The sequence below is a fragment of the Anabas testudineus genome, chromosome 9 (assembly GCF_900324465.2).
Source record: "Anabas testudineus chromosome 9, fAnaTes1.2, whole genome shotgun sequence".
NCBI classification, from domain to species: domain Eukaryota; kingdom Metazoa; phylum Chordata; class Actinopteri; order Anabantiformes; family Anabantidae; genus Anabas; species Anabas testudineus.
Window position 1 is genome coordinate 28,100,832 of NC_046618.1, and position 12,414 is coordinate 28,113,245.

At 41.2% G+C, this 12,414-nt stretch overlaps 1 protein-coding gene across 1 annotated transcript in view; it reads right to left on the reverse strand.

Annotated features, from left to right (window-relative positions):
- The window catches only part of LOC113150609 (NLR family CARD domain-containing protein 3-like), a 28,418-nt gene extending 21,568 nt beyond the window's left edge, over positions 1-6,850 (reverse strand). Inside the window, exons 1-4 of the mRNA XM_026343182.1 lie at positions 6,720-6,850; positions 6,208-6,327; positions 1,558-1,624; positions 1,347-1,380 (exon numbers count right to left, since the gene is read on the reverse strand). Of these exons, the coding sequence (XP_026198967.1) occupies positions 1,347-1,380; positions 1,558-1,624; positions 6,208-6,327; positions 6,720-6,847 (349 nt within the window). The 5' untranslated portion in view covers positions 6,848-6,850. The remainder of the gene's footprint in view (positions 1-1,346; positions 1,381-1,557; positions 1,625-6,207; positions 6,328-6,719) is intronic.
- Positions 6,851-12,414: the final 5,564 nt, after the last annotated feature.

A 12,414-nucleotide genomic window follows, 5' to 3' on the forward strand; every position in this document is an offset into this window, starting at 1 on the left:
GATTTTATGACTATATCCACCAGGGGTGTGACCATCCAAAGTCCACACACTTGTGCAGTGTTCTAGCACCACAGCATGAACTGACTATGGTGCATCAGAGATCAACATGGAAATTTGCAAAGAAACAAGTAATGGTTCAATGTTTTTTAAAAGGTCTGCTCAGATTTGACCACCCCAGAGTCAGTGTGATCCACACGTTCCTCAGCTATTTATTTACTCATTTGCCAAATTGACCAACTAGGTTATTACCTAGTTTACCCAAATAGATGCAGGCAATGCATATATTCCTATTACTGGCCCTTTGAGAACAACCATAATGCTGATGTGGCCCAAGATGAAATTGAGTATGATACACCTGTACTAAGCTAAAGCCCTGTTCAGACAGTGCAGACTTCTATCCCTTAGAGAAAAAGGACTTGAATGCTTGGCTGAGTTGTAACTCTGAGAAAAACCTAACCTGTAATGCTGGGTTGTCCCACACCCAATCCAATTGGTATTGTCTATCTATGCATGATATGCATAATGAAGGCTAGTTGGAAATAAACCACAGTCAGGATGTCCTAGAGATGTTATGTGATAATATAATACAGTCTCTCTGAAACACATTTTGAGATACTAAAAGTGAAGTGAGGATTTGTTTAAAAAAATGGCATTAATGTTATCTAAAAAGACTGCAGTTTTACAGCATTTTGTATTTTGAGAAATCTTGACAGAGGAATTTGTTGTTGTTCCTCCTGGCTACCTGCTGAGGTGTCCTTGGACAAGACACCAAAACCCAGTAGTGTAGTGCTGACATACCATCTAGCAGCTGTGCAAACACAATTTCCACAAGGGGATCAATAAAATATTCATTATTATCACTTAGGCGATATTCTTCTGAAACCAGCTGTTGCTGAAAATGTCCCAGATGTGTCCAGACTTTTGCCTAGCCTAGCTTTTGTCTTGCTGTACTTAAGAAATTTAACTTGTGCAATTAGTCATCCAATATTTCTTGTAATGTTTGTAGGGTGGTTAGCATGTGGAGTTTGCATGTTCTCCCTATATCTGTGTGAATGTGAGTATATTTCAACACTTGATTGGTGACCTGTCCAGGATGGACCCTGCCTCTTGCCTAATGATATAATTGGCAAAACTAATACTCTTCACAGAAAAGGAGACTGGATGGATCAATTCAGTGTCTTGTCCAAGGACACCGCAACATAGCCAGGATCACAGGGGAACCTGGAATCAAACCACCAACCCGGGGGTTTGTAGACAACTGCCCTACTAATTGCTCCACTGTCGCCATCTTTTGAAAGCTGGTAAAGAGTAAACATGATGTTAAATGTTTAGAGAAAACCTCTTACTGTTCTGTAGACAGTCAGACAGCTCCTTCTGCTTCTTCACAGAACAGAACAGAACAGAAAACTATATGAATGACACAATCCAACTCACATCATGGAGCCAAACATCAGATCCATGTTGAACAGACTGACGATCCACTGGTCTAAAAAAATGCAGCGTAGAGATTATTGTGACCACAACAGATGGAAAAGTAGTAGTTGGATATGTACAGACCAGAAATATGGAGTACAGGTGTGCTTCATGCTGACCACTTAGTATCTCTGAGCTCTCCTGGTCCACTCTGTAGAGGAATCATGAAGAATTAGCTCACTGTCCACACAGAGACACAAACAACGTAAAATCCACAAAGTGATATTTGGATGTAAACGTTGAATGACAAACTTCATGTAATAGTAAAACTATTACTAGTGACTAGTCCAGCTGATCCCACTGACTTCACAGCTCAGTCTGCAGCTGTTTGTATCTTTCAGGTCAGTTTTTTTGGTTCTACAGTCAGGATAATTAAGTCCAGACAGTTCTTGTCTGTCAGACATCAAATTCACTAGGTTTTGATTCCATGCTCAATGTTGTTTTCCCCTTGTGCCCCACGTCCTGTACCAGTTCACTGGTTCACACAACCCAAATGCCAAAACAACTTGCCATCTGCAGCTTTTAATGATAGCTTGCTGTCCTTTCCCAATTTGTCTTTGTACATGGAGAAAGTTACATCAGATAGATAGATAGATAGATAGATAGATAGATAGATAGATAGATAGATAGATAGATAGATAGATAGATACTTTATTGATCCCCAAGGGGAAATTTTGGTGTTGCAGCTGTAACAGATTAGAAAAGTCACTTTATTATAGAATTATTATATTTAATGATGTTGTGAATTTTATTTATTATTATGAAAATTTAATTTAGTATTTGTGAATTTTATGTTATTGAGCAGTTTTTATTTGCACTTTGTTTGTCCCTCCTGGGGATCTGTATTGCTGCACTTCGCCTTTTATGTTCCTCCTGAGGTTCCGTACCTCTGGAGGAGGTACGCGGGTGGCACTATTTAGCTACTTTCTTTATAGAACAAGTTGTTTATTATGTTGTTTTTACTGTATAACTTTTGCTTTTAAAGTTACTATGACAGTGAGCCATTTTTGTTGAGTTTTGACCGCTAGTATAAGTTTTATAGCCGTTTTTGTTTTACTTTTTAGCGCCACTAGCATAGCAGCAGGCCGCCATGTGGTGTGTTGTAAAGTAGCTGTGTAGCGTTTTCATTGAATTCTCACTGGAAACTTTATTTTTGTACATTTAGGGGTCAGATGTGCAGGACAGGCCGGAAACAATTTGTTTTATTGTCTTCTGCAGGTATGATTCTTTCAATTTTGTTTTCATTTCTGTTATTTATATCCCGTCATCCAACCACATGCAATAGTTTAGTTTATCTGAGTGTATTTTCATGGTTTATATACAATTGTGAAGAAAATTATTAATATTTGTTATTGTGGTTTGTAAAATGTAAAGAAAAAATTTTTCCTTTGTAATCAGCTGCTCTTGATTATGAATATACTTTCTAAAGTCTATGTTATGAGAGAAGACCCCCTTCCCCTCACACTGCCGCTAGGCATTGCTGAGGGGGTCAGATGTGCAGGACAGGCCAGAAAACAATTTGTGTTACTGTCTTCTGCAGGCATTGTGAAGAGCGAATAAACCAAAGGAAATCAGCGTGGCTATCGTTTGTGTCCGTTCTACACCCGTTACACAGCCATTACACAGAAAACATTTGAACATTACGTAAAAAAATCTACACAACAACAAAACACAGTACAAGAATAACACACAGTATAGACAATAATAACAACAAAACACACTGTAGAACTTGAATGGAAAGTGACTTAGTTACATATTGTTAAACTGACTCTCTGTCAGGGAGTCATTGTACAGGCTGATGGCTGTTGCTGTAGCTTTCCTGATCAGCTTATTCAGTTTCTTAGTGTCGCTGGCTCTGATGCTGCTGCCCCAGCAGATGACAGCAAAGAATATCGCACTGGCTACAACAGACTGGTAGAAGATCTGCAGCATCTTGTTGCACACATTAAAGGACCTGAGCTTCCTCAGGAAGTAGAGTCTACTCTGTCCCTTCCTGTATACAGCCTCTGTGTTGAACTTCCAGTCCAGTCTGTTGTCCAGGTGAACTCCCAGGTATTTGTACCTCTCCACCACCTCCACCTTCTCACCAGAATGGACACAGTGTCAAAGCTAGTTCTCTTCCTCCTGAAGTCCACAACCATCTCCTTGGTCTTGCTTATATTATAAGGTCAAGATGGTTGTTCCCACACCACTTCACAAAGCTGTCCACCGCTCATACACCCAACCACTGCGGAGTCATCTGAGAACTTCTGCAGATGGCAGGACTCAGTGTTGTACTGAAAGTCTGAGGTGTACAGGGTGAAGAGGAAAGGTGAGAGGACAGTCCCCTGAGGTGCTACTGTGCTACTGACCACCCGCTCAGACTCACATCCCTGCAGTCGTGGTCTGTGGTCTGTCTGTCAGGTAGTCAGTGATCCAGGAGGCTGTGGAGGAGTCTACCTGCATCCTCAGGAGCTTCTGGATCAAAGACTCTGAACCATCTCTTAGTTCTGCTGCTATAGGTTAGTCTGCTGGGGGACCTCTACTGATACACTGAGCTCCTCTCCTCTCTCCTTTCTCCTGTATCAATGCAATGCCACCATTGCATGTCATTAACTTTGTGTCTTCTCTCTCCTGTAGTTGTGTTTCCTCCTCTCTGTCTCCCTCTCTCTGTACTTTTCTGCAGGTATCCTCGGCCTGGAGCTGTACATCTCCAGAATCCAGTTGACCTGCCCAATGTTCTTGCTGCTTGTTGTTGTCTTATTGCCTGCTGTTCTTTTCTCTCTTCTCTTTCCACTCACCCCAACCGGTCGAGGCAGATGGCCGCCCACTCTGAGCCTGGTTCTGCTGGAGGTTTCTTCCTCTAAAGGAAGTTTTTCCTCTCCACTGTTGCCTAAAGCTTGCTCAAATGGGATTGTTGGGTTTTCTGTATAATTTTTTGTATAAATATTTTCTGTAAGGTCTTAAACCTTACACTGTAAAGTGCCTTGAGATAACTTCTGTTGTAAATTGGCGCTATACAAATAAAACTGAATTGGATTGAATTGAAATTCTCTCCAGGACCTTCATGATATGTGAGGTGAGGGCGACTGGTCTGTAATCATTTAGAGCAGAAGAAGATGACATTTTTGGAACTGGCGTCAGACATGATGTCTTCAGTGCTTCCTTATCCATGCATCTGTACCTTGTCCAGCTTCTGTCCAGCTACCTGAATGAGAAACTGCGAGTGTCCTTCTACCATTGCTCAATAGAGAGCATTTTAACATACTGTGTCTGTGCCTGGTTTGCCAGCTGCACAGCTGCGGCTAGGAAAGCGCTCCAGAGAGTCACCACGAGAGCCCAGAAGATCATCGGCTGCCCTCTCCCATCCCTGGAAGAACTGTACAGCTCCTGCTGCCTAAAAAAACCTCAGAACATTCTGCAGGATCCATCACACCCTGAAAATTATCTGTTTGAACTGCTGCCTTCAGGCAGAAGATACAGGGCAATTAAAACAAGGACAAGCAGATTAAAGAACAGCTTCTATCCAAGAGCCATCGTGGCCTTAAACGCTGCTAAAAAAGGTTAATTTATTAAGGGAAGCGTGCAATAGCTGGAGTAGGTGTAACCTACTGGTGTTTTATATTTTTCTTATTTAGCAGTTTTTAGTTTTTATTTATTTATGACAATTTTATTCCACCGAAATGATTGCACTCTAATTTCGTTGTACAACGTACAATGACATTGCTTGTCATTCATTGATTTGATTTGATTTGGATTTGATTCTGCCTGTGTTTCCCCTCTAACCGTTCACCTCATACTCATGCCGTTCTTCTCAGTTACATAGTACAAGTAACTAGCCCAGAGTTCTCCATTCTATCATGAACAAAAATTATTAGGGTTTTTTTTATTTTGAGACCTGAGCTCTGCTTTTAATTTCTTAAACCCTAAACACTGACAAGCTTTCCATATTATCAAATGTCAAAGAAATACATATTTTTTTCCTTTATATATTATATATTTTATGTCTGTTTTAATCCAGCTTTATTTGACCAGCTGGTGTTGGTAAATTCTAAACCATTATAAATATCACTTGGTATCACACCTGTGCTAGTACATACTTTACACCATACTTTACAGTTGGGATGATGTTTTCATGATGATATACAGTGACCTTTTAACACCAGATGTAGTGCTGTGTGTTTTTACATTTACATTTACAATTAGTCATTTAGCAGACGCTTTTATCCAAAGCGATTTACAAGTAGGGCACAATGGTAGGCAGGGTGAGCGTAAGGAGGTTTTGCCGAAGGACCCCTACTGGTGGTAGGCCACGGCTGGGATTCGAACCCCAATCTCCCACATGGGAGGTGGTAGTGGGTGGTGGTGATGTTACCACTACACTACACTACACTAACCAGCAGCTTTTTCTCCAAATAGTTTAATCTTAGTTTCATCAGTCCACAAGACATTTTTCCAATACTGCTGTGGAGTGTCAGTGTGCGCTTTAGCAAACTTCAGGCTGCAGTAATGTTCTTTTTAGTAAGCAGCAGCTTCCTTCGTGGTGTCCTGACATAGACACTCTGCTAGTTCAATGTTTACATGCTGTAGACTCATGAACACAGATGTTAGCCTGTTCCAATGATGCCTTCAAATCTTTATCCGTCTCTCTGGTTGTTTCTTCAAATCATATTGACTATAACATGAGTAAAACTAAACAAAGTCAGGAAACAATATTTAATGTCCACAATCAGTCTGAAAATCAGAAATTATTACCGTGGATCAAGAGGGTGTCCATCTTTGAATTCAACAGGATAATTCATAGAGCCACCACTCATCATGGACACACAGCTGGGTCCAGTTCCTGCAAAGACTGGTCTGTGATGCTTCTCTGGCCTTCAACACAACACAAACAGAGCTTTCAGTGATTGTTGATGCTGACCTCTCAGCGTGAGGGAAAGTTAGACAAGGTGGCCTCACAGTCCCGCTACAGACTGGTCGTAGAGAGAAAGACTCCCTTCTGTCTGTTCTCACAGTGATTCACAGCAGAGCCCAAACCCTTGCCTTTCTATAGGTCCCCATCCAGATTTAAACCTGGGATGCTGTCGTAACATGACAAGCCCTGTAACCATTTGGCTACCTAGGTGCTCCAAAATTATTATCTTTTAATGAACATGACAATATTTTCTGTCAGATTTAAATTCTTAACTTCCATCAACAGATTGTCTGAAACTATGAACAGTAGGCACAGACTGTTCATTCTTCACATAGAGAGAATGTGGTCTTACCTGTAAGCTTCAGTCTGACTCACATGTTCCCCACACAGACTGGTTTTGGCGGGACAAACTTCTTTCTCTCTGTCTTCACACTGATTCATAGTAAAGCCCAATGTTTTGCCTTTCTTTATAGACAACATCAGTTTTCACTTCTCTCTTGAAAGTGAGACTTTCAGGTTCACCTGTGGAGAAAACATAAGCTGAATCTTAGTGGACCTTGTTGTTGCTGAGACTAAAGAAGCAGTTAGAAACCAATATTGCTTGAAGTCAGTTTCTATGAACAGCAACAAGACAACACTGCTCACAACATACTACAAAGCTGGATTGTTGAACCTTGCCCAAGAAACTAAAAAGATCAAACCCAGTAACATGGAAAGTTCATACACAAAGCACAGTGTGCGCAAACAGGAAAAACTCATGACCAGGTGGGTTTAACCAAGTATTGATGTGTTTTGAAGACTCTGAAAACACAGCAGATCAGTGGTGAATTCATAGACATCCTGAAAATCAAAGTGAAAAAACTGTGCAGCAGGTTAGTGCATTTACTGAAATTTCATTTGAAGTGAAACTTAGAGGTGTCAGATGGACAGAATCATGTCCCAGATGTGTTCTATTGGATTTAGGTCAGATGAACTTGGGGGTCAGTCAATGGTATCAATTCCTTCATCCTCCAGGAACTGCCAGCATACTCTCACCACAAGGCCAGGCACTCACAAGGAGCAACCCAGGAACCACTGCACCAGCACAGGGTCTGACAGTGGGTCCAAAGATATCATCCCGATACCTAATGGCACTCAAGGTACCATTGGCTAGCCTGTAGAGGTCTGCGTGTCGCTCCATGGATATGCCAGGATAATATTTTATTCAGATTCTCCAGCCCCTTAACATCTGTCACATATGACAGGGTCAACCTGCTCTTGTCTTTGAAAAGCACAGGGGCCCATTGGCAGACCTGCGAATTCTAGTGTTCAATGACAAATGCCAATTGAGCTCCACGGTGCCAGGCAGTGAACACAGGGACCACAAGAGGACGGCTGGCCCTCAGGCCAGCCTCATGAAGTCTGTTTCTGATTGTTTGGTTGGAGCAGTGCTTCTCAATTATTTTCTGTTACCCCCCCCCCCCCCCCCCCCCCCCCAGGAAGAAGTAAACATTCGCACTCTTCTATATAATTCTGTATACAGTTCTATTTGTAAGGTCTTAAACCTTAAATACTTTAAAGCACCTTGAGATGACTTCTGTTAAGATTAAGAAATAGCAACATAACTCATTTAAATTGCTTCGTTGTGCATTACTTTCTCACTAAATGGTTATATTAAAAAGAAATTGTTCACCTAGTTACAAATTTGGTATGAAGACTTTGGTTTTGGGACTGGGGGAGTGAACAGCCCTTCATCTTATCCTGTTGTTGCACTCTTGCACCCCCCAGACGGGGACATAACAAGAATCAGTGTAACGTGTGTGTGTGTGTGTGTGTGTGTGTGTGTGTGTGTGTGTGTGTGTGTGTGTGTGTGTGTGTGTGTGTGTGTGTGTGTATTTCAACTCTATCAGCCTTTCAATTCAAACTGCACAGTATTAAGGCCAGATCAGGACTGATATGAAGTGGAACATTCAGTAAATCAGAAGTTGTGGTGATTAATAAATTCACTCTTCGCCAATTACATTAATTGTTATCGTGTCCTGCTGTACAAGAGTACAGTATAGCATTGTCCTGAAGTTCCTGCTAAAAAACACAATAAAAGATCCAGACATACAATGCCTATACAAAGTCTTCACCCCCTCAGATGTTTCATTCTTTTATTCACATTATAAATCAGTCCTGGTCAATAAAAGTTAGCAACTGACAAAAACAATTCAGAAAAATATCTCATTAGTGAAAACAGGTTTTTACAAAGTAATGTCAATAAACAAAAATATATAAGGTGAAATCAGTGTTTGTATTAATATTCACCCCCTTCAGGTCAGTATTTAGTAGATGCACCTTTGGCTGCAATCACAGAATGGACTGTGTGTGGATAGGTCTAAATTAGGTTTGTACATCTGGACACTGGATTTTCTGCCATTCTACTTTGCAAAACTGCTCAAGCTCTGTCAGATTACGTGGGGATCGGGTGTGAACAGCCCTTTTCAAATTCTCTATTGGACTGAGGTCTGGGTTTTGACTCGGCCACTCCAGAACATTCACCTTGTTGTCGGTAAACCATCTGTGTAGCTTTCTACACAAATCTTCTCACAAGTCGTAGTTGTCTTGCCGACTGAATAAGATTGTCCTCCAGAATTGTCCTATGTTTTGCTGCATTCATCTTACCCTCTACCTTAATAAGCCTTCCAGGATCGGCTGCCGAGAAGCATCCCCACAGCATGATGCTGCCACCACTGTGTTTCACAGTGGGGACAGTGTGTTTGTGGTGATGTGCAGTGTTTGGCGTGTGCATCTTGTCTGATGGACAAAAAGCATAATTTTGGTCTCATCAGACCAAAGAACCCTCTTCCACTGGACCATGGAATGTGTCACATGTCTATTGTTCAACTCAAGTCGTGATTTAACATGAGTTTTCTTCAACAATGTCTTCCACTCTCCTCTAAATCTTTGACTGGTGAAGAACCAGGTCAGCAGTTGTTGTATGTACAGTCTCTCCTATCTCAGTTGCTGAAGCTTGTAACTCTCTCAGAGTAGTCATCAGTGTGTTAGTGGCATCACTCACTAGTCTCCTTCTTGCTCGGTCACTCAGTTTGTGTGGACGGCCTGCTCTAAGCAGATTAAGACATGTGCCATATTCCTATCGTTTCTTGATGGTGGATTTCACCGAACTCCGGGGGATGTTCAGTGTCTTGGAGATGTTTTTTTGTATCCTACCCCTGACTTATGCTTTTCAGTGACCTGTTCTCTGAGTTGCTGGGAGTTTTCTTTATGGTGTAATGGTAGCCAGGAATACTGAAAACTCAGGTTGCTTTCACACCTACAAGATTTAGTTTGATTAAATCGGACTCAAGTTCATTTTTCCTCTTGGTGTTGTTCGTTTTGTCTGGTGTGAACACGGCAATCGCACTCGAGTGCGCACCAAAACAACCACACCAAAACCCCCAAAATGAGGTGGTCTCAATCCAAATCACTTAGCGAACTCTGGTGCGGTCCTCCTGGTGAGAACCCATACCGAACCAAAACGGGACCAAACGCTATGAATCTCATGATTTGAGAACTTTGGGTAGTTTGTAAATTTTCCTTTTTTTCCACCAAAAACATGCTGTCTGATTAATGGAGGAAAAAGGTGGAGATGTGAGGAGGTGAAGTGTCTCACAGAGATCAGGTCTGATGAAACGTAATAAACAATAATCAACGGGATCAAGGTTCAACCTGAGTTAACATTCATAGTGAACTCATCTCTCTCCTGTCACACAAACGTACAGTAGAACAACACTTCACCTTCTTCCTGTATTTACTTTTTATGTTCTTGCAGCAGAAACAATCTGACCAATAAACGGTGTTAAGAGAAAACTGTGAAACAGCTAATCATATTGTCACACTCTGTACTCATGCTATCATTGTTTTGGTTTATACACAGCCTTCACCCAGAACACATAACTGACGGACCCCAGGACCGGAATAGCCCGGTTCACACACACACAGACATACACACATACACATCATCACACCCACTCACACTGTGTACATTCTTATATCACATGACTATAAATAAAGGACCAAGAAACTCCCTCGGTGTACTCTCTCAGGGTGTTACACTGAGGAGGGTGCCCTTTGTACAAAGACTACGCTGTCTGTGTCTCATCTGTCTGATTGCAGGGTTTCTTAGCAAGGAGTGAAATCATCATAGGTGAAATTCATCATAGGTGAAACTCATCATAGGTGAAACTCATCATAGGTGACAATCTCCTGACAAACGGAGAGGACGTTCTCGCATAGTTTGAAGTGACGCGTTTTGGTTCGTTTGAATTTTTCTGTGTGTGAAATGAAACTGAACCGAGGAGAAACTGCTCCAACATTAAAAACTCATCAACTGATTCAGGCGAAAGCAAACGAATTAAGGTGTGAAAGCGACCTCAGTGACTGGCCTCTCCAGACACAAGTGTCTTTATACTGCAGTCACCTGAAACTCATTCACTGCACTCAGGTGATCCCCATTTATACCAAATATCTGGACCTCTGTTGGATTAGGTCAGTCATTTTAAAGGGGGTGAATATTAATGCAAACACTGATTTCACTTTACATATTTTGATTTAATTGACGTCATTACTTTGTAGAAACCTGTTTTCACTTTGACATTAATGAGGTATTTTTCTAATTGTTTTTTTCAAAAGTCACCAACTTGTATTGACCATGATTGATTTATAATGTCAATAAAAGGATGAATACTTTTTATAGGCACTGTCTCTCATTTTTACACAGATTTAATTTAGTGTGTAGAGAGACACACATTCATTAATATATCATTGTTTGCTATTTGCATCTATGTTTTTAGTTTTAATCTCGTTAATTAAATCACTTATGTTGTGCCAGACTAGCTAACGAACTCACCTCCCACCTGTTTGTTTGTCTCCCACACACAAATAAAGAGAAATTTCAGAGCAGGAAGACGACAAAATGAAAATCAGTCTGAAACAGCCGACCAACACTAAGGCTGATTAGAACCCAAGCTTTCAGATTACAGGTGAATTTCCAACTCACACTATGACTGTATTTTATGATGCACAATAAAGCTAAACTGAACCTTGAATTTCTCTGCATATTATCAAACAAACATCACATATACAGTAGATTCATACAGGTTCATACATTCAAACTGTTTTACCTCCTTCTCATTACATACTGTACACTGTACAAGTTTACAATTAAATTCATTAAAATGTTGTTTTCCACACACCTGCTCAACCTTAGAGTACACAATCAACAGAGTGGTTTAATACAGTTAGTGATGAGGAACAATTACAAACGTTGATCAACCAACATGATCAGCTCACCAAGTGAAATCAAAGAGGTCAGCCTTTAACTTACTGCATCAGAAGGGTTCAGTCATTAATGAAACTGCTGGTGGCTGCATGTGTTGATCAATCTGCTGCTACAGGTAGATGCAATGACAGGAACTTTACTGATATAAAATGTCTTTAGTTGAAAATATTATATAAACAATGTCTGAAAACAGCAGTAAAGATGCTCTAACCTCCACAGTTTGCTTGGATCTCAGCATAGTTTCTCCCTTCTCTCTCTGAAACCCAAGCCTTCACCTGTGATACCTAACGCAACAGTCTGGATCCTCTACTGGACACGTTGACCGCCCCTGTTCTCTGTGTGAGGCTGTTGTCTCTCGGTCCCGTTGTAAATCTGCGATTTTAACTGCAGTGTCTAAACTTTTCCAAAGGGAACCGGATAGCCTGTCACATCACGTGCACCCTGACTGACCTTTGAACCATCACGACGTGTCATAAAAACACACTGTACTGTAGCAAGTGACTTTCAGTAAAGTGTCCCGTAAAGTGGTTTTATATGAGGAACTTCTGTAAGGTCACACACAATGAACACACAGTGGGGTGGCTGTGGCTCAATAGCAATAGTGGTGGAGCAGTTGTCTGCCAATCACAGGATTGGTGGTTCGATTCCCGGCTGCCATGTCATATGCCAAAGTGTCCTGAACCCCAAGTTGCCCCTGGTCAGCTGCATAGCAGCTCTGCCATTGTCGTGTGAATGGGTGAAT